This window comes from Lampetra fluviatilis (assembly GCF_964198595.1).
Source record: "Lampetra fluviatilis chromosome 45 unlocalized genomic scaffold, kcLamFluv1.1 SUPER_45_unloc_3, whole genome shotgun sequence".
NCBI lineage: Eukaryota > Metazoa > Chordata > Hyperoartia > Petromyzontiformes > Petromyzontidae > Lampetra > Lampetra fluviatilis.
Window position 1 is genome coordinate 1,399 of NW_027620427.1, and position 23,602 is coordinate 25,000.

Here is a 23,602-nt window from a genome sequence, read left to right on the forward strand (position 1 = left end):
GTGTGTGAGTGTGTGTGCGACTGTGAGTGGGTGTGTGCGAGTGTGTGTGTATGTGTGAGTGTGAGTGCGAGTGTGAGTGCGAGTGTGTGAGTGTGTGTGTGCGAGTGTGTGTGAGTGAGTGTGTGAGTGTGTGAGTGTGTGAGTGCGACTGTGAGTGGGTGTGTGCGAGTGTGTGAGTGTGTGTGTGAGTGCGTGTGCGAGTGTGTGAGTGTGTGTGTGAGTGCGTGCCGGTGGCGATAATCCTAACCGGTTCTGGGCCTCCCGGAGGTCGACTCAGCCTCAAATGAGTACCCGGTGCAGTGGTGGTGCAGTGGTGGTGCAGTGAACATCGCTAGCACTGGGGGGGGGGGGGGGGAGACAAAGGCGGCCGGGTGTGGTGCCGGTAGCCTTCACAGGTGCTCGCTAACAGCACTTGCCCCTACAGTCTGTTAAGGCTATCCGGAGGGGGGGGGGGTCTTTGTCTTTGTAGAATCAAGTCTTGAGATGCTTCAACCGCAGGTGAAATGATGGGTAAAGAATCTCCGAAGCACCAGCAGTGACCCCCACACAAAGACACACACACAGTGAGACCCACAGACACACACACAGACACACACATTGAGACCCACAGACACACACACAGACACACACACACAGTGAGAACCACAGACACACACACAGTGAGACCCACAGACACACACACAGACACACACACATTGAGACCCACAGACACACTCACAGACACACACACAGACACACACACAGACACACAGTGAGACCCACAGACACACACACACACACAGAGACCCATAGACACACACACACATAGACACACACAGACACACACACACACAGAGACCCATAGACACACACAGACACACACACACAGTGAGACCCACAGACACACACACACATACACAGACACACAAACACACACACATACACACATACACACACACAGACACACACACACATACACACATGAAGTGAGCGGAGTTGATGCCGAACGGCAACGCTGTTACGGTGCCAGGCTAGGTGCAGGAGGTCATGGGACAGACCCTGCAGGTGCCATGGGTTGACTGCTGTGCCAGGCTAGGTGCAGGAGGAGGTCACGGGACAGACCCTGCAGGTGCCATGGGCCGACTGCTGTGCCAGGCTAGGTGCAGGAGGGGGTCACGGGACAGACCCTGCAGGTGCCATGGGCTGACTGCTGTGCCAGGCTAGGTGCATGAGGTCACGAGACAGACCCTGCAGGTGCCACGGGTTGACTGCTGTGCCAGGCTAGGTGCATGAGGAGGTCACGGGACAGACCCTGCAAGTGCCATGGGCTGACTGCTGTGCCAGGCTAGGTGCATGAGGTCACGAGACAGACCCTGCAGGTGCCACGGGTTGACTGCTGTGCCAGGCTAGGTGCAGGAGGAGGTCATGGGACAGACCCTGCAGGTGCCATGGGCTGACTGCTGTGCCAGGCTAGGTGCATGAGGAGGTCACGGGACAGACCCTGCAGGTGCCATGGGTTGACTGCTGCTGTGCCAGGCTAGGTGCAGGAGGTCACGGGACAGACCCTGCAGGTGCCATGGACCGACTGCTGTGCCAGGCTAGGTGCAGGAGGAGGTCACGGGACAGACCCAGCAGGTGCCATGGGCCGACTGCTGTGCCAGGCTAGGTGCATGAGGAGGTCACGGGTCAGACCCTGCAGATGCCATGGGTTGACTGCTGTGCCAGGCTAGGTGCAGGAGGAGGTCACGGGACAGACCCTGCAGGTGCCATGGGTTTACAGCTGTGCCAGGCTAGGTGCAGGAGGTGATCACGGGACAGACCCAGCAGGTGCCATGGGTTGACTGCTGTGCCAGGCTAGGTGCAGCAGGAGGTCACGCAGACGATCGCTCCGAGCGTAAGCGTGGCTGTGTGTGCTTGTGGCGAGGTGGGATGGGATGGGTGGGATGAGTGGGATGGGTGGTGAACCCCAGAGTGTCAGCCCCTCCCCTTACTCCAGAGGTCAACTGCGGGGGGGAGGGACAGCCCTACCCTGTACAGTCAGCGACCTCTCCACTACCACCACTCCACTACCACCACCGCTGGCTCCTCCCCCTGGTAGGCGTGGCTAAGTGCGTGGGGGGGGGGGAGGAGCCAGCGGACAGACGCAGGCAGGAAGCGTCATCGCTGCTGCTGCTGCTGTTCCCGCTGCTGCCGCTAGGGGTGGGCGTGGCTAAGTGTGTGTGGGGGGGATGGGTGGGATGGATGGTAAACCCCACAGCGTTGACCCCACCTCTAACCCCAAGGGGTAGCCGTGCTTGTGTGTGGGAGGTGGTGGCACGGGTGGTGTGGGTGGTGCAGCTTTAACCCCCCCCCCCACCTCTAGCCACCACCACCACCACCACCACCGCCACCACCACCACCGCCACCGCCACCACCACCACCGCCACCACCACCGCGACAACCACTACCGCCACCACCGCCACCACCGCCACCACCACCGCACCCCTCCCACTCACGGGGGACGCTACTCTGGTTAAGCCTCCGGGAGAGACGGCCGGGGCCCGTGCAGCGTGTAGGGGCTGTCGTAGCCGGCGGGCAGACGGCACGGAGTGCCACCGCTGCCGTGGTTTGTGTGTGGTGGTGGTGGTGTGGGTGGTGTGGGTGGTGTGGGTGGTGTGTGTGGGTGGTGTGCGTGGTGGTGTGGGTGGTGTGTGTGGGTGGTGTGCGTGGTGGTGTGGGTGGTGTGTGTGGGTGGTGGTGTGGGTGGTGTGCGTGGTGGTGTGGGTGGTGTGTGTGGGTGGTGTGCGTGGTGGTGTGGGTGGTGTGGGTGGTGTGGGTGGTGTGGGTGGTGGACCCCGCGGCTTTAACCCTCCCAACCTCTAACCACCACCACCACCACCACAGCCACCACCACCACAGCCACCACCGCCACCATCATCACCATCATCATCATCATCACCACTGCCACCACCACCACTACCGCCATCATCACCACCATCATCACCACCACCGCCACCACCGCCACCATCACCACCATCACCACCACCATCATCATATCATCACTGCCACCACCACCACCACCGCCACCCCCTCCCGCCCACGGCTGACGCTACTCAAGGGTAGCTCCCTGGAGACATCCTCGCCCCGTACAGTGCGTAGGGGCTGTAGTAGCCGGCAGGTGCCGCCCCTCCACCCCCCCCGGCCCCTCCCCCCGGCGGGGGGAGCGGCGGGGGGGGCCAGGGCGTACACGGCGGGGGGCGTCGCCGCTGACGACGCCGCCGCCGCCGCCGTCGCCGCGGCGACCGAGGCCGCCCCCGCGGCGTGCCCCTTCGCGTACGGGTGGTAGCGGCCCATCCCCGGCACCAGCCCCACCGGGCTGTAGGCTCCTCCTCCTCCTCCGTAGGCTCCTCCCCCTCCTCCATAGGCTCCTCCTCCTACATAGGCTCCTCCTCCTACGTAGGCCCCTCCTCCTCCGTAGGCCCCTCCTCCGACGTAGGCCCCTCCTCCGATGGCTGCTGCCGCGGCCGCTGACCGCAGCGGCGAACCTCCCCGTCCGCTCGCGAGCCCGGCCAGCAACAGCTGCTGCTGCTGCTGCTGCTGCGCCTGCTGCTGCACCTGCTGCTGCTGCTGCAGCATCGCGTGGTAGTGGGCTGCGCTGGCGTAAGCGGACTGCTGGAACTTCTCGGGGGGCGACGAGCAGAGGGACGCTTTGTCGTGGAGGCCCGCGGACGGACGCCCCGCCGCGGACGCCGCCCAGACGTGGCAGGCCTTGTCGGCGTAGACATCCGGCGGCGGTGACGACGACGACGAAGCGGCCGCGGCAGCAGCAGCGGCCGCCGCCCGTCCTCGCGGCTGCTGCTGCTGCTGCTGCTGTGGGCCGGCCAGGAGGAGCAGGAGGGGGTCTTCGGCGGCCTGCGGTCGCCGCTCTCCCGACGCCAGCCAGCGGCAGGCCGACGAGTAAGCGGCGGCGGCGGCGGCCGCCTCGCCGGAGTTAGACGACGACGCGGCGGCCGAGGCTGCGGCATTTTGCAGGAGCAGGCCGTAGGGATAGGCCGTGGCGGCCGTGGCGGCGAGGGACAACGCCGGGTAGCAGCCCGCGTAGTACGGGGACGAGGAGGACGAGGACAGCCCGGTGCCGCCCCCGTAGGCGGCGTGGGCCGACTCGGGTACCAGTGCCAGCGCCATCGGCAGCGAGGCGCCGGCGGCGGCTCCGGACGACGACGGCGAGGCAGCGGCCATCAGCGCGGCGCGGGTGGCCGCCTCGTGAGCGCAACCTCCGGGAACGTGGTACCCCAGGCAACAGCAGCCGGCACTACCAGCGCTACCGGCACTACCACCGGCACCGCCGCCGTTGCCGTAGAAGTAGTTGTAGTTGCCGACGCCACCTCCGGCGACGGTGCCGTTGTAGAAGTAGTAGGGCTCGTGGCCGCACGACGCCGACTGCTGCTGCTGCTGCAGCAGCTGCTGGTACTGCAGCTGCTGCTGGTACTGCTGCAGCTGCTGCTGGTACTGCAGCTGTAGCAGCTGCTGCTGCTGCTGCTGTTGCTGCTGCTGCTGCTGTTGTTGTTGTTGTTGCTGGTGGTGCTTGGAAGGAGAAGGGCAGGCGGAGGAGGCGGCGGCGGAGGCGGCGGGGGCGGCGAAGGGGTGCGGCGAGGGGTACGACGTGGGGCGGGAGTGGTGGGACAGCGCTGAGGGCTGCGCGTCGCCCGGTTTGTAGGGAGACACGGGCACCACGTGGCCGTGCGGGTGGGCCGGCACGGGCGGCGAATGGCGATTCACCTGCGAACAAACGTCAGCGGTGGACCGTGTGACCATGGCGCGCAACCCACGACGGAGGTTTCGTTGGGTTGGATCGCCGCGTGAATGTTTCAATTCCGTGTCGTTAAAAGCCGTCGCCCGGCCCGGCACGGCCAACTGGCGAGGGGTTTGTGTGTCACAGCACCAGTGTGCAGTGTAGTAGTGAATATTATTTTTGTGAGGTTTGGTGCGGCTGAAGCACGCTGTTCGGAAAGAGACTTTGTTATGTAGAGGTGGTGCGGCTGAAATCGCTGCCAGGAAATGAGTCTTTGTTGTGTAGAATGGTTGACTGAGCCTATTGTTATGTAGAGGTGGTGCGGCTGAAATCGCTGCCAGGAAATGAGTCTTTGTTGTGTAGAATGGTTGACTGAGCCTATTGTTATGTAGAGGTGGTGCGGCTGAAATCGCTGCCAGGAAATGAGTCTTTGTTGTGTAGAATGGTTGACTGAGCCCATTGTTATGTAGAGGTGGTGCGGCTTAACTCGCTGGCAGGAAATTATTCTTTGTTGTGTAGAATGGTTGACTGAGCCTATTGTTATGTAGTGGTGGTGTGGCTGAAATCGCTGCCAGGAAATGAGTCTTTGTTGTGTAGAATGGTTGACTGAGCCTATTGTTATGTAGTGGTGGTGCGGCTGAAATCGCTGCCAGGAAATGAGTCTTTGTTGTGTAGAATGGTTGACTGAGCCTATTGTTATGTAGTGGTGGTGCGGCTGAAATCGCTGCCAGGAAATGAGTCTTTGTTGTGTAGAATGGTTGACTGAGCCTATTGTTATGTAGAGGTGGTGCGGCTTAAATCGCTGCCAGGAAATGAGTCTTTGTTGTGTAGAATGGTTGACTGAGCCTATTGTTATGTAGAGGTGGTGCGGCTGAAATCGCTTCCAGGAAATGAGTCTTTGTTGTGTAGAATGGTTGACTGAGCCTTTTGTTATGTAGAGGTGGTGCGGCTGAAATCGCTGCCAGGAAATTAGTCTTTGTTGTGTAGAATGGTTGACTGAGCCTATTGTTATGTAGAGGTGGTGCGGCTGAAATCGCTGCCAGGAAATGAGTCTTTGTTGTGTAGAATGGTTGACTGAGCCTATTGTTATGTAGAGGTGGTGCGGCTGAAATCGCTGCCAGGAAATTAGTCTTTGTTGTGTAGAATGGTTGACTGAGGCTATTGTTATGTAGAGGTGGTTCCGGTGAAATCGCTGCCAGGAAATGAGTCTTTGTTGTGTAGAATGGTTGACTGAGCCTATTGTTATGTAGAGGTGGTGCGGCTGAAATCGCTGCCAGGAAATGAGTCTTTGTTGTGTAGAATGGTTGACTGAGCCTTTTGTTATGTAGAGGTGGTGCGGCTGAAATCGCTGCCAGGAAATTAGTCTTTGTTGTGTAGAATGGTTGACTGAGCCTATTGTTATGTAGAGGTGGTGCGGCTGAAATCGCTGCCAGGAAATGAGTCTTTGTTGTGTAGAATGGTTGAATGAGCCTATTGTTATGTAGAGGTGGTGCGGCTTAAATCGCTGCCAGGAAATGAGTCTTTGTTGTGTAGAATGGTTGACTGAGCCTATTGTTATGTAGAGGTGGTGCGGCTGAAATCGCTGCCAGGAAATGAGTCTTTGTTGTGTAGAATGGTTGACTGAGCCTATTGTTATGTAGAGGTGGTGCGGCTGAAATCGCTGCCAGGAAATTAGTCTTTGTTGTGTAGAATGGTTGACTGAGCCTATTGTTATGTAGAGGTGGTGCGGCTGTACCCGATACCCGGCTACCCGTACCCGGCCGGGTACGGGTAGCCGGGTATCGGGTACCCGATTGTGACCTCTGGGATGAAGCCATGTTGCAGGTGCGGGTGGGTTAATTCTAGGAACTTGAATTGTGAGAAGAGACAAGACGTTGGGAAATGAGTGACAAACGGTGACTCACCAGTGACTCACGGCCTACCCGTACCCGGCCGCACCAGGGTCGCAAACGGGTACCCGTACCCGGCCGGGTACGGGTAGCCGGGTATCGGGTAGGGTACGGGTATCGGGTACCCGGTTGCGACCTCTGGCTCGTAGCCGTTGGTTTTGCTGTCGCTGATGGAGCGCGATTAAAGAGCCGTCTGTGTTGAAGCTACGCGGGGAGGCGCTTTGTGTGAGAGCGCGTGGGGAGGCCGAGGTGAGGCTGTGAACCCGGCGACCCCGGGTTCGATACCCGCTCACGGCCAACACCAGCGACGATTATCTGAACCGGTCCTGGGCCTCCCCTAAGTTCGACTCCGACTCAAATGAGTAGCTGGTGTAGCGGTGGTTGTGGTGTGGTGGTGTAGCGGTGGTGGTGGTGTAGCGGTGGTGGTGTGGTGGTGGTGGTGTGGTGGTGGTGGTGTAGTGGTGGTGGTGTAGTGGTGTAGCGGTGGTGTAGTGGTGGTGGTGTAGTGGTGTAGCGGTAGTGTAGTGGTGGTGGTGTAGTGGTGGTGTAGCGGTGGTGTAGCGGTGGTGGTGGTGGTGTAGTGGTGGTGGTGTAGTGGTGGTGGTGTAGTGGTGGTGGTGTAGTGGTGTAGCGGTGGTGTAGTGGTGGTGATGGTGGTGTAGCGGTGGTGGTGTAGTGGTGGTGGTGTAGTGGTGGTGGTGTAGCGGTGGTGTAGTGGTGGTGGTGGTGTAGCGGTGGTGGTGTAGCAGTGGTTGTGATGTAGCGGTGTAGTGGTGTAGCGGTGTCGTGGTGTAGCGGTGGTGTAGCGGTGTAGTGGTGTAGCGGTGGTGTAGTGGTGTAGCGGTGGTGTAGCGGTGGTGTAGCGGTGGTGTAGTGGTGTAGCGGTGGTGTAGCGGTGGTGTAGCGGTGGTGGTGGTGTAGAGGTGGCGGTGTAGCGGTAGTGGTGGTGGTGTAGCGGTGGTGTAGTGGTGGTGGTGGTGGTGTAGCGGTGGTGTAACGGTGGTGGTGTAGCGGTGGTGGTGGTAAACATCGCTAGCACTGGGGAGACAAAGGCGGCCGGGCGTGGTGCTGGTACCCACCCAGCCCCTCGTGTACCATACCGGTAGCCTTCACAGCTGCTACTCGCTAACAGCACTTGCCCCAACAGTCTGCTACAAGCTTCACGGGGGATCTTTGTCTGTGTGTGTGTGTGCGCGCGTGTACCTGGCTCACTTCCACGTTGATGCCGGCGCAGCTGACGCTGATCTTGTTGCGCCCGGCGCTGACCTCGGCCTGCGCCGAGACGCACACGGACGCCGACACGGACACGGACGCCGCCACTCCTCCCGCCACTCCTCCCGCCACTCCTCCCCCTGCCGCTCTCTCCTCTCTCCCCCGGCTGCCTGAAGCGCTCCCCCCGCACCCCGACCCGCAGGACACTCCGACGCCATCGGACGTTGGCCGTGGTCCACCTCCTCCACCACCACCAACGCCACCACCTCCTCCACCACCACCACCACCAACGCCACCACCACCGCCAACGGTGCCACCGCTGCCACCAATGCCACCTGTGCCACCGCTGCCACCAAACGGACCGGGGGCTGCTGCCGTGTCCCTCCTGAATCCCACGGTCGGCATCCCTGGTGGCAGTGGTGGTGGCGGCGTTACGTCTCCGGAGGAGGATCCGCTGGAGGAGCCTCTGTCCCCCTCGGGAAGGGAGCGGCAACCCCCCGACTCCTCCTGCTGCTGCACCGCCATCGTCATCGCCATCGTCGCCGCCCCGCGGTCGACGGATCGCTCCTCCGTGCCGTCAGGAACTCTCGGCCCGGACTTGACTTGAGGTTTAGCCGGTGCCGCCATCGCCTGCTGATGCTGATGCTGCTGATGATGATGTTGATGCTGTTGATGCTGATGATGCTGCTGCTGTTGCTGATGATGCTGCTGATCCGTCTCCTCCTCCTCCTGCAGATGATGATGCTGATGATGCTGTTGTTGTTGCTGCTGCTGATGCTGCTGCTGATGCTGCTGTTGCTGATGCTGCTGCTGCTGATGCTGCTGATGCTGCTGACCCTCCTCCTCCTCCTGTTGCTGATGATGATGCTGCTGCTGATGCTGCTGATGCTGCTGGGATGCGGGCAAACCCAGGCCTAGCGTTCCACCGCAAAACCCGCTGGCACCGACGTTGCTACTGTGGGTGGTGGCGGCGCTGGCGGTGGCGGTTGTGGCCGTTGTTGTGGCGGTTGTTGTGGTTGTGAGTTGACCGTCGCTGCTGCTGCTGCCGCTGCTGCGACCACCGCAGGGTGGCGGCGTTGCCGGCTGCCTCTGCCGCGATGTCCTGTGGGAGCCCTCGGAGCGGCCGATGAGCGAGCAGGTCTGAGCCAGCAGTGCCAGGGGGCTCTTCTTCGTGTCCAGCTGGACAATGGGGGTGAGGGCGGGGACACGTGGGGGGTCAAGTTCAAGTATTAGGTGTAGAGCCCTGTGAGCCATTCGGCTCTTGAATCGGGTGCAACCGCAACAAACAAAAAACATGAACAAGAAAACATCTTGTAGTGACTATGTGTGACTGAGTGCAAGACAGCAAAATATTGCAAAAAAAAACACGTGGGGGGGTCACGTGGGGGTCACGTGGGGGTCACGTGGGGGGTCACGTGGGGGGGGGGGGGGTCACTCATTCTGGCTGTCCTTACCCCGATCCCCGCGCACCTCCGATAAGCGCGGACGGTGACGTACGGTGGTGCAAAAGAAGTGTGGCATACGTACAAAATACACTACTACACTACTATACACACTACTATACACACTACTATACACACTACTATACACTACACTATACACTACTATACACTACACACTACTATACACTACACTATACACTACACACTACTACACTATACACTACACTATACACTACACTATACACTACTACACACTACACAATACACTACTACACACTGCACTATACACTACACACTACACTACACACTACACTACACAATACACTACTACACACTACACTACTATACCCTACACTATACACTACACTACACACTACACTATACACTACTACACACTACACTACTATACCCTACACTATACACTACACTACACACTACACAATACACTACTACACACTACACTACTATACCCTACACTATACACTACACTTTACACTACACTACTATACACTACATTACTGCACACTATACACTACTACACTACACTATACACTACACTACTACAAAATACACTACTATAAACTACACTACTATACACTACACTATACACTACACTACTATACACACTACAACACATTACACTACTATACACTGCACTACTATACACTATAAACTACACACTACACTACTCTACTATATACTACACTATAATATACTCCACCAGTATACTACACTTATTATACACTACACTATAAACTACACACTGCACTACTATACTACATACTACACTATAAACTACACACTACACTACTGCACGTTTACAGTAGCAGCCAGATAAATCAAATCTAATACGCAGAGAGACCCACATGGAGATCCACAGAATCCTATAACTGATTAGAGACCCACAGAGACACACAGAATCCCATAACTGATTAGAGACCCACAGAGACACATGGAGATCCACAGAATCCTTTAACTTATAACGGATTAGAGACCCCACAGAGATACAGACTCGTATGGAATCACTAGCGGAAGTACCCAGCATTGCCCAGGCGAAAAAGACACACACAGACATCGACTTACACACACACAGACATCGACTTACACACACACAGACATCGACTTACACACACACAGACATCGACTTACACACACACAGACATCGACTTACACACACACAGACATCGACTTACACACACACAGACATCGACTTACACACACACAGACATCGACTTACACACACACACACATCGACTTACACACACACAGACATCGACTTACACACACACAGACATCGACTTACACACACACAGACATCGACTTACACACACACAGACATCGACTTACACACACACAGACATCGACTTACACACACACACACATCGACTTACACACACACACACATCGACTTACACACACACAGACATCGACTTACACACACACAGACATCGACTTACACACACACAGACATCGACTTACACACACACACACATCGACTTACACACATACACACACACAGACTCACAGACACATCGACCTACACACACATGGACTTAGACACACACAAACACATCGACTTACACACACACACACACACATGGACTCACACACACACAAACACATCGACTTACACACACACATGGACTTACACACACAAACACATCGATCCACACACACACACATCGACTTACACACACACGGACTTAGACACAAACATGGCCCCACGCACACGCATCGACTTACACACACACACATCTGTAGAATCGGAGAGACCCACAGAGACCCCCATAGCGACCCACACTCATCAACGACCCAAACTAAAACCAACCCAGGTGACCGACGTCATCATCGCCGTCGCGAGGAAATTCATAGCAGCAACCGAATGCTCTAAACGCATCGCGATGCAAAGTCAAACTAAACGATGTTGTTCTAATCTTGCCAGATAATGCTCACCGAGCCGTGCATGGACTGGGCTATCACGGACAATGGCAGCTCAACCCAGTGGCTTATCGCGTGGACAATTTACAGCACTCTGAACGCGCGAGAGATAGACGCAGACTCCAAATATACAGCAGCGGCAGGCATCGTCAGTGTCACGGGATCAAACTCACGCCCTCCTGTGTACCAGGCGAGGTTGTCAAAATCTCCTAGCCACCGTGATGATGAGAGACGCAGACTCCAAAAATACAACAGCAGCAGGCATCGTCAGGGGATGGAATCCACAACCTCATGTGTACCAGGCGAGGTAGTCAACATCTCCCTAGCCACCGTGGTGATGATGAGAGAGAGAGACGCAGACTCCAAATATACAGCAGCGGCAGGTATCGTCAGTGTCACGGGATCGAACCCACGACCTCCTGTGTACCAGGCGAGGTAGTCAACATCTCCTAGCCACCGTGATGATGATGATGAGAGAGAGAGAGAGACACGCAGACTCCAAATATACAGCAGCAGGCATCGTCAGGGTCACGCAATCGAACCCATGACTTCATGTAGACCAGGCGAGGTAGTCAACATCTCCTAGCCACTGTGGTGACGATGAGAGAGATTCCAAATATACAGCAGCAGCAGGCATCGTCAGGGTCACGGGATGGAACCCACGACCTCCTGTGTACCAGGCGAAGCAGTCAACATCTCACAGTGTCTGGGATGGAACCCACGACCTCCTGTGTACCAGGCGAGGTAGTCAACATCTCACAGTGTCTGGGATGGAACCCACGACCTCCTGTGTACCAGGCGAGGCAGTCAACATCTCACAGTGTCTGGGATGGAACCCACGACCTCCTGTGTACCAGGCGAGGTAGTCAACATCTCACAGTGTCTGGGATGGAACCCACGACCTCCTGTGTACCAGGCGAGGTAGTCAACATCTCACAGTGTCTGGGATGGAACCCACGACCTCCTGTGTACCAGGCGAGGTAGTCAACATCTCACAGTGTCTGGGATGGAACCCACGACCTCCTGTGTACCAGGCGAGGTAGTCAACATCTCCCTAGCCACCGTGGTGATGATGAGAGAGAGAGACGCAGACTCCAAATATACAGCAGCGGCAGGTATCGTCAGTGTCACGGGATCGAACCCACGACCTCCTGTGTACCAGGCGAGGTAGTCAACATCTCCTAGCCACCGTGATGATGATGATGAGAGAGAGAGAGAGACACGCAGACTCCAAATATACAGCAGCAGGCATCGTCAGGGTCACGCAATCGAACCCATGACTTCATGTAGACCAGGCGAGGTAGTCAACATCTCCTAGCCACTGTGGTGACGATGAGAGAGATTCCAAATATACAGCAGCAGCAGGCATCGTCAGGGTCACGGGATGGAACCCACGACCTCCTGTGTACCAGGCGAAGCAGTCAACATCTCACAGTGTCTGGGATGGAACCCACGACCTCCTGTGTACCAGGCGAGGTAGTCAACATCTCACAGTGTCTGGGATGGAACCCACGACCTCCTGTGTACCAGGCGAGGCAGTCAACATCTCACAGTGTCTGGGATGGAACCCACGACCTCCTGTGTACCAGGCGAGGTAGTCAACATCTCACAGTGTCTGGGATGGAACCCACGACCTCCTGTGTACCAGGCGAGGCAGTCAACATCTCACAGTGTCTGGGATGGAACCCACGACCTCCTGTGTACCAGGCGAGGCAGTCAACATCTCACAGTGTCTGGGATGGAACCCACGACCTCCTGTGTACCAGGCGAGGTAGTCAACATCTCACAGTGTCTGGGATGGAACCCACGACCTCCTGTGTACCAGGCGAGGCAGTCAACATCTCACAGTGTCTGGGATGGAACCCACGACCTCCTGTGTACCAGGCGAGGTAGTCAACATCTCACAGTGTCTGGGATGGAACCCACGACCTCCTGTGTACCAGGCGAGGTAGTCAACATCTCACAGTGTCTGGGATGGAACCCACGACCTCCTGTGTACCAGGCGAGGTAGTCAACATCTCACAGTGTCTGGGATGGAACCCACGACCTCCTGTAGACCAGGCGAGGTGGTCAACATCTCACAGTGTCTGGGATGGAACCCACGACCTCCTGTAGACCAGGCGAGGTGGTCAACATCTCACAGTGTCTGGGATGGAACCCACGACCTCCTGTAGACCAGGCGAGGTGGTCAACATCTCACAGTGTCTGGGATGGAACCCACGACCTCCTGTGTACCAGGCGAGGTAGTCAACATCTCCCGTATGTTGAACTCCTCCTGCAGCAGTGCAGAAGCCATCGTTGCTAATCAGTGGTGCGGGCGGGTTCAAGGACGACAAACTAGACGTGAAAACAAAGAGAAGCAGTTCTAAAGAAGTGGGGTTTGTTAATCGAGAGAGTGATTTTAAAGTGCAAAGCTGCCTGTGGCTTCTTAATGATGACAGAGGAGCGTTCCAGACGGCCGTAGAGGCACGACTGAAAGGGCGCGGTGCAGTGACGCTACAATGTAGACTCCACACTATACACACCACACTATATAATACACTATACACTACACACTATACACCACACACTATACACCACACTATATAATACATTATACACTACACACTACACTACACACACTATACACCACACACTACACTACTATACAACACACACTATACACTACACACCACACTATATACTACATTATACACTACACACTACACTAGTATACACTATACACCACACACTATACACTACACTATATAATACACTATACACTACACACACCATACACTACACTATATAATACATTATACACTACACTATACACACTATACACCACACACTATACACTACACACCACACTATATAATACATTATACACTACACTACACACACACCACACACTGCACTACACACCACACACTACACTATATAATACATTATACACTACACTATACACACACCACACACTGTACACTACACACCACACACTACACCACACTATATAATACATTATACACTACACACCACACTATATAAGATATTATACACTACACACCACACAATATAATACATTATACACTACACACCACACCACATACACACATCACACTATACACCACACACCACACTATACACCACACACTACACACATCACACTATACACCACACACACATTATACACCACACACACACTACACACAGACTACATACTACTCACCACACACTGCACCACACACATACACTACACCACACACTATACACTACACCACACACATACACTACACACACTATACACTACACCACACACATGCACTACACACTATACACTACACCACACACACTATACACTACACCACACACATACACTACACACACACACCACAGACTACATACTACTCACCACACACCACACCCCACACACCACACACCACACACACTACACACACCACACACTATACACTACACACATTACACACCCACACACTGTACACGACACTGTACACCCCACTGTACTCTATAATATGAACGCAGCAAATGTGTACAGTGCAGTCGCATCGAGATATTTAAAAATAAACTCGGATACAATTTTACTATTCCATACGTGTTTACAACTATTCCATGTTAAAGCGTATTTTAATTAGCAACTAAAGAAAATAAATATAAATGAATTTCCCGTTTCTTAAAAGTTTGCGAGTCCCACCCCCCACCCCCCTCACCTCTATGGGGCTTGCGGCCATGGGCTGCGCGTAGTCGGGCGGGGCGGCCAGGCAAGCATGGGGGCCCGAGGCGGGGCCTGGGCCTCCGCGGGCCCCCCCCTGTTGCATGATTCTCTGCCCGGGTAGAGGCGTCTCGACCCCGGGCAGGGAGGGCGGCGGGGTGCCTTGGATCTGTAGGCCCGAATAGTCGGGCCGCTATTACAAATTAACTATTTTATCGCCGTTATTATTGTTTATTTGTATTATTATTAAAATTGCAACTGTTATTTTTTTATTTGCTGTTATTTTTGTTCAATAGTTCAAACTAACTTCGAAGCGTTTGCGAGTTCAAACCCTTAAACGTTGCACCCCACGCAATGAAAGGCCAATGCCGTGGTTTCCATTTCATTTAACCTTCGATTATAAACATCAATTTATCAGCGGATATCGTTAAAACTTCGACTTTTTTCGTCCAATAGTACAAGCGAACGTTACCAAGAGACACATTTGGATCATAGCAAGTATTGCGATCGGCTAAATAATAACAAAAAAGATCGAAATCGCGTTTCTGCAATGCCCTATTCCATTGTCTCTGTGTGTGTGTAGTGTTAAGTGCGTATCACAACATAAACATTTCCCTCCCACTAAATATCCATCTAACTTCATCAATCAACTACGTGTGGACATCGATAAAGTTCTCCAGTAACTCGTGTGCTTGGACGTTAATGTGGCGTCTATATTTGACCGTGCTACTTTGGACAGCCGTATAAAGCCTTAAGTTTGTGTTCATAGATTGTGCTGCAGATGTGTGCTAACATATCTGTATATATTCTACTATTTCAATTAGTTAAACAGACCTCTAGTTGTATAAATGCACTCTATGAGTGTGTATGTATCAGAATCAGAACATGTATTTTAGAGTGGAGAAATATATTCTGCTATATGTGTGTGTTAACATCTGTTTATATTGTATACTATTTCTATTAGTTAAACACACCTCTGTTGTATAAATGCACTCTATGTGTGTGTGTATGTGTGTATATCAGAATCAGAACATGTATTTTAGAGTGGAGAAATATATTCTGCTATATGTGTGTGTTAACATCTGTTTATATTGTATACTATTTCTATTAGTTAAACACACCTCTGTTGTATAAATGCACTCTATGTGTGTGTGTATGTGTGTATATCAGAATCAGAACATGTATTTTAGAGTGGAGAAATATATTCTGCTATATGTGTGTGTTAACATCTGTTTATATTGTATACTATTTCTATTAGTTAAACACACCTCTGTTGTATAAATGCACTCTATGTGTGTGTGTATGTGTGTATATCAGAATCAGAACATGTATTTTAGAGTGGAGAAATATTTTCTGCTATATGTGTGTGTTAACATCTGTTTATATTGTATACTTTATCAATTTGTACACACATACACCCCTCTCTGTATCTTGTACACATGTACTATATGAGTGTGTGTATCAGAATCAGTATTGATGTGTTTGTATTGTACTATTATAAATTGTACACACTCCTCTGCATGTATATTGTACACATGTACTATATGAGTGTATCAGAATCAGTATTGAGTATGGAGGAATACATTGTGCTGAAATAAGTGTGTAAATCTGTTTGTATTGTACTATTTCAATTGTACACACTCCTCTGTATGTATATTGTACACGTGTACTATATGAGTGTGTGTGCGTATATCAGAATATGTATTTTAAAAAAACTATTTTGCAAAACATGGGCCAGTAATCATCGTCACCCTTAAAGTTGTAAAATAATGTGGAGGAAATTTGCTTAAATGCATCGAGTCCAATCGAGTTTAGTTATTTTTTAAACCTAGGCTAGTGGTGGTGATGGTGTGTGTACAGTCTCTGTGTGATGAGTCTATGGGTCTCTGTGTGAGTCTATGGCTCTCTGTGTGGTGAGTCTATGGCTCTCTGTGTGGTGAGTCTATGACTCTGTGTGGTGAGTCTATGGGTCTCTGTGTAAGTGGTGAGTCTGTGGGTCTCTGTGTGGTGAGTCTATGGGTCTCTGTGTGAGTCTATGGCTCTCTGTGTGGTGAGTCTATGACTCTGTGTGGTGAGTTTATGGGTCTCTGTGTAAGTGGCGAGTCTGTGGGTCTCTGTGTGGTGAGTCTATGGGTCTCTGTGTGAGTCTATGGCTCTCTGTGTGAGTCTATGGCTTTCTGTGTGGTGAGTCTATGACTCTGTGTGGTGAGTCTATGGGTCTCTGTGTAAGTGGTGAGTCTGTGGGTCTCTGTGTGGTGAGTCTATGGGTCTCTGTGTGAGTCTATGGCTCTCTGTGTGGTGAGTCTATGGCTCTCTGTGTGGTGAGTCTATGACTCTCTGTGTGGTGAGTCTATGGGTCTCTGTGTAAGTGGTGAGTCTGTGGGTCTCTGTGTGGTGAGTCTATGGCTCTCCGTGTGAGTCTATGGCTCTCTGTGTGAGTCTATGGCTCTCTGTGTGGTGAGTCTATGGCTCTCTGTGTGGTGAGTCTATGGCTCTCTGTGTGGTGAGTCTATGGCTCTCTGTGTGGTGAGTCTATGACTCTGTGTGGTGAGTCTATGGGTCTCTGTGTAAGTGGTGAGTCTGTGGGTCTCTGTGTGGTGAGTCTATGGGTCTCTGTGTGAGTCTATGGCTCTCTGTGTGAGTCTATGGCTCTCTGTGTGGTGAGTCTTTGGCTCTCTGTGTGGTGAGTCTATGGCTCTCTGTGTGGTGAGTCTATGGGTCTCTGTGTGTGTGGTGAGTCTATGGCTCTCTGTGCGGTAAGTCTATGGGTCTCTGTGAGGTGAGTCTGTGGGTCTCTGTGCGGTGAGTCTATGGCTCTCTGTGTGTGTGAGTGGTGAGTCTATGGCTCTCTGTGCGGTGAGTCTATGGCTCTCTGTGTGTGTGAGTGGTGAGTCTATGGCTCTCTGTGCGGTGAGTCTATGGCTCTCTGTGTGTGTGAGTGGTGAGTCTATGGCTCTCTGTGCGGTGAGTCTATGGGTCTGTGTGGTGAGTCTGTGGGTATCTGTGTGGTGAGTCTATGGCTCTCTGTGTGTTGAGTCTATGGCTCTCTGTGCGGTGAGTCTATGGTTCTCTGCGCGGTGAGTCTATGTCTCTCTGTGTGTGTGCGGTGGGTCTGTCTCTCTGCGTGGTGAGTCTATGTCTCTCTGTGTGTGTAGTGAGTCTATGTCTCTCTGTGTGTGTGCGGTGGGTCTGTCTCTCTGCGCGGTGAGTCTATGTCTCTCTCTGTGTGTGTGGTGAGTCTATGTCTCTCTGCGTGGTGAGTCTATGTCTCTCTCTGTGTGTGTGGTGAGTCTATGTCTCTCTGTGTGTGTGCGGTGGGTCTGTCTCTCTGCGCGGTGAGTCTATGTCTCTCTGTGTGTGTGTGGTGAGTCTATGTCTCTCTGCGCGGTGAGTCTATGCGCCCTCTGCACAACCATAATCAGCGCTTAGCCCCCCACGTTCTGCTAAGACTACACGGCTGCTGCTGCTGCTGCTACTAGGGGGGGGCCCCCTTTGCCTCTATCTCTGCGTGAATCTTCGTGACCCTTTGGCACAGCAGGGAGCCCGCCTGCAAGAGACAGGGGGGTGAGAGTTAGACTCCGGGACATGCGTCAGAGTTTGCTCGCAAAAGAGAGGGGGGGGGAGGCGATCCATGTACAGGTGAATATTGATCGGAAGCTTTCGTGACTGCAGGAATTCCCATTCTCTTAGGTTCTTTGGGTAAAGTCCACGTAGGTAGACAAAATAAAAGATCACGACCACGTTTCGACAATAAAAAAAATGTCACGACGTTTCGACTGCAACGCAAGCAGCAATCATCGTCGTCGTCGTCAGGTGTGAAATCCACAGCAAGAAAATGTGAAAATTTTTAAATTTGTAAAAATTGAAATTTGAAAATTTGAAAATTACAAAAATTGAAATTTTTAAATGTTCTTGCTGTGGATTTCACACCTGATGATGATTGCTGCTTGTGTTGCAGTCGAAACGTCGTGAGAATTTTTATTGTTTTATAGTTTTATTATTTCCCTTCTACCTGGTGACTTTACCGAAAGAACCAACACTATGAATCCCTGCAGTCACGAAAGCTTTAAATCACGAGACGTTTTCGATCTCAACGCAAGCAATCGTCATCAGGTGAGGGCAACCACAGCAAGACAACTTTGCCTGCATCACCAGTTGTCTTGCTGTGGTTGCCCCACCTGATGACGATTGCTTGCGTTGAGATCGAAAACGTCGTCGTGATTTAAAGCTTTCGTGACTGCAGGGATTCATAGTGTTGGTTCTTTCGGTAAAGTCACCACGTAGAAGGGAAATAATAAAATAATATAAATATAAAACAATAAAAATCCTCACGTTTCGACTGCAACACAAGCAGCAATCGTCGTCAGGTGTGAAATCCACAGCAAGAAGATTTCACATTTTTCAAATTTTCAACATTTCAAATTTTACTTGCAATTGCACATTTCCTTGCCGTGGATTTCACACCTGATGACGATTGCTGCTTGTGTTGCAGCCGAAACGTCGTGAGAATTTTGTTTGTTTTATATTATTTTATTATTACCGAAAGAACCAAGAATATCGAAAACATCGTCGTGATAGATTATTTTGTCTACCTACGTGGACTTTACCTACAGAAACCAAAGAGGGCATTTACAGGTAACCCCGCTGAAGCAGACCGCAGTAGAATCCCATCGGGTTCAAGACACCGCTGGCAGATTGTGTGGAAGCTTCTTGTTTGTAGCCAGAGGTTGGTGACTCGCCTGAGGGTCTATGGGTCTCTGTGTGTGTGTGAGTGTGTTGAGTCTATGGGTCTCTGTGTGGTGAGTCTGTGGGTCTCTGTGTGTGTGAGTGTGGTGAGTCTATGGTCTCAATGTGTGAGTCTATGGGTCTGTGTGTGTGTGGTGAGTCTATGGGTCTCTGTGTGTGTGGTGAGTCTATGGGTCTCTGTGTGGTGAGTCTATGGGTCTCTGTGTGGTGAGTCTATGGGTCTCTGTGTGTGTGTGGTGAGTCTATGGGTCTCTGTGTGGTGAGTCTATGGGTCTCTGTGTGGTGAGTGGTGAGTCTATGGTCTCAATGTGTGAGTCTATGGGTCTGTGTGTGTGTGGTGAGTCTATGGGTCTCTGTGTGTGTGGTGAGTCTATGGGTCTCTGTGTGGTGAGTCTATGGGTCTCTGTGTGGTGAGTCTATGGGTCTCTGTGTGTGTGTGGTGAGTCTATGGGTCTCTGTGTGGTGAGTCTATGGGTCTCTGTGTGGTGAGTCTGTGGGTCTCTGTGTGTGTGTGGTGAGTCTATGGGTCTCTGTGTGGTGAGTCTATGGGTCTGTGTGTGTGTGGTGAGTCTATGGGTCTCTGTGTGGTGAGTCTATGGGTCTCTGTGTGTGTGTGGTGAGTCTGTGGGTCTCTGTGTGTGTGTGGTGAGTCTATGGGTCTCTGTGTGTGTGTGGTGAGTCTATGGGTCTCTGTGTGTGTGTGGTGAGTCTGTGGGTCTCTGTGTGTGTGTGGTGAGTCTATGGGTCTCTGTGTGTGTGTGGTGAGTCTATGGGTCTCTGTGTGTGTGTGGTGAGTCTGTGGGTCTCTGTGTGTGTGTGGTGAGTCTGTGGGTCTCTGTGTGTGTGTGGTGAGTCTATGGGTCTCTGTGTGGTGAGTCTATGGGTCTGTGTGTGTGTGGTGAGTCTATGGGTCTCTGTGTGGTGAGTCTATGGGTCTCTGTGTGTGTGTGTGTGGTGAGTCTGTGGGTCTCTGTGTGTGTGGTGAGTCTATCGGTCTCTGTGTGGTGAGTCTATGGGTCTCTGTGTGTGTGGTGAGTCTATGGGTCTCTGTGTGTGTGTGTGTGGTGAGTCTGTGGGTCTCTGTGTGTGTGTGGTGAGTCTATGGGTCTCTGTGTGTGTGGTGAGTCTATGGGTCTCTGTGTGGTGAGTCTATGGGTATCTGTGTGTGTGGTGAGTCTATGGGTCTCTGTGTGTGTGGTGAGTCTATGGGTCTCTGTGTGTGTGGTGAGTCTATGGGTCTCTGTGTGTGTGGTGAGTCTATGGGTCTCTGTGTGGTGAGTCTATGGGTCTCTGTGTGTGTGTGTGGTGAGTCTGTGGGTCTCTGTGTGTGTGTGGTGAGTCTATGGGTCTCTGTGTGTGTGGTGAGTCTATGGGTCTCTGTGTGGTGAGTCTATGGGTCTCTGTGTGTGTGTGGTGAGTCTATGGGTCTCTGTGTGTGTGTGTGTGGTGAGTCTATGGGTCTCTGTGTGTGTGGTGAGTCTATGGGTCTCTGTGTGGTGAGTCTGTGGGTCTCTGTGTGTGTGTGGTGAGTCTATGGGTCTCTGTGTGTGTGTGGTGAGTCTATGGGTCTCTGTGTCTGTGAGTGTGGTGAGTCTATGGGTCTCTGTGTGGAGGCTACACTCACAACTACAGTACACAACTACAGTACACACACACAACTACAGTACACACACACAACTACAGTACACACACACAACTACAGTACACAACTACAGTACACAACTACAGTACACACACACAACTACAGTACACACACACAACTACAGTACACACACACAACTACAGTACACACACACAACTACAGTACACACACACAACTACAGTACACACACACTACAGCAAAGTAATCACACGTGGCTAGGGACAGGCGAATGCACTCACACACCACATAGCACACATTCCTAACACACACACACTTACACACACTCACACACACTCACACACTCACACACACACTCACACACCACATACTCGCACACACACTCACACACTCACACACACACTCACACACTCACACACACATTCACACACACTCACACACTAACACACCACACACACACACTCACACACTAACACACTACTCACACACTCCTACTCACACACACACTCGCACACACACTCACACACCCACACACTCACTCACACACACACACCACACACTCACTCACTCACACACACACACCACACACTCACTCACTCACACACACACTCACTCACACACTAACACACCACACACACACTCACACATGCCTAACACACCACACACACACTCACTCACACACTAACACACCACACACACACTCACTCACACACACACTCACACACTAACACACCACACACACACTCACTCACACACTCCCACTCACACACACACTCACACACCCACACACTCACTCACACATGCCTAACACACTCACACACACACACACTCACTCACACATGCCTAACACACACTCACACACTCCTACACACTCACTCACACATGCCTAACACACACACACACACCCACACCCTCACTCACACATGCCTGACACACTCACACACACACACACTCACTCACACATGCCTAACACACACTCACACACCCACACCCTCACTCACACATGCCTGACACACTCACACACACTCACTCACACATGCCTAACACACACACACCCACACACTCACACATGCCTAACACACACTCACACACACCCCACACACTCACTCACACATGCCTAACACACACTCACACACTCACTCACTCACACACCCACACACTCACTCACACCCACACACTCACTCACACACCCACACACTCACACATGCCTGACACACTCACACACCCACACACTCACTCACACATGCCTAACACACTCACACACACACCCCACACACTCACTCACACATGCCTAACACACACTCACACACTCACTCACTCACACACCCACACACTCACTCACACATGCCTAACACACACTCACACACTCACTCACACATGCCTAAGACACTCACACACACACCCCACACACTCACTCACACATGCCTAACACACACTCACACACTCACTCACTCACTCACACACCCACACACTCACTCACACATGCCTAACACACACTCACACACTCACTCACTCACACACCCACACACTCACTCACACATGCCTAACACACACTCACACACTCACTCACACATGCCTAAGACACTCACACACACACCCCACACACTCACTCACACATGCCTAACACACACTCACACACTCACTCACTCACTCACACACCCACACACTCACTCACACATGCCTAACACACACTCACACACTCACTCACTCACACACCCACACACTCACTCACACATGCCTAACACACACTCACACACACACACTCACACATGCCTAACACACACTCACACACACCCCACACACTCACTCACACATGCCTAACACACACTCACACACTCACTCACTCACTCACACACCCACACACTCACTCACACATGCCTAACACACACTCACACACTCACTCACACATGCCTAAGACACTCACACACACACCCCACACACTCACTCACTCACACACTCACACACTCACTCACTCACACACCCACACACTCACTCACACATGCCTAACACACACTCACACACACTCACACACACCCCACACACTCACTCACACATGCCTAACACACACTCACACACCCACACACTCACTCACACATGCCTAACACACACTCACACACACACACTCACACATGCCTAACACACACTCACACACACCCCACACACTCACTCACACATGCCTGACACACTCACACCCACACACTCACTCACACCCACACACTCACTCACACATGCCTAACACACACTCACACACTCACACACCCACACACTCACTCACACATGCCTAACACACACTCACACACACACACACTCACACAT

General features: G+C 52.5%; 1 protein-coding gene across 1 annotated transcript in view; it reads right to left on the minus strand.

Annotated features, from left to right (window-relative positions):
• Positions 1-2,433: 2,433 nt before the first annotated feature.
• LOC144953839 (uncharacterized) overlaps positions 2,434-23,602 on the minus strand; it is a 24,322-nt gene continuing 3,153 nt past the window's right edge. Inside the window, exons 2-4 of the mRNA XM_078884494.1 lie at positions 14,939-15,109; positions 7,843-9,030; positions 2,434-4,737 (exon numbers count right to left, since the gene is read on the minus strand). Of these exons, the coding sequence (XP_078740620.1) occupies positions 3,010-4,737; positions 7,843-9,030; positions 14,939-15,046 (3,024 nt within the window). The 5' untranslated portion in view covers positions 15,047-15,109 and the 3' untranslated portion in view covers positions 2,434-3,009. The remainder of the gene's footprint in view (positions 4,738-7,842; positions 9,031-14,938; positions 15,110-23,602) is intronic.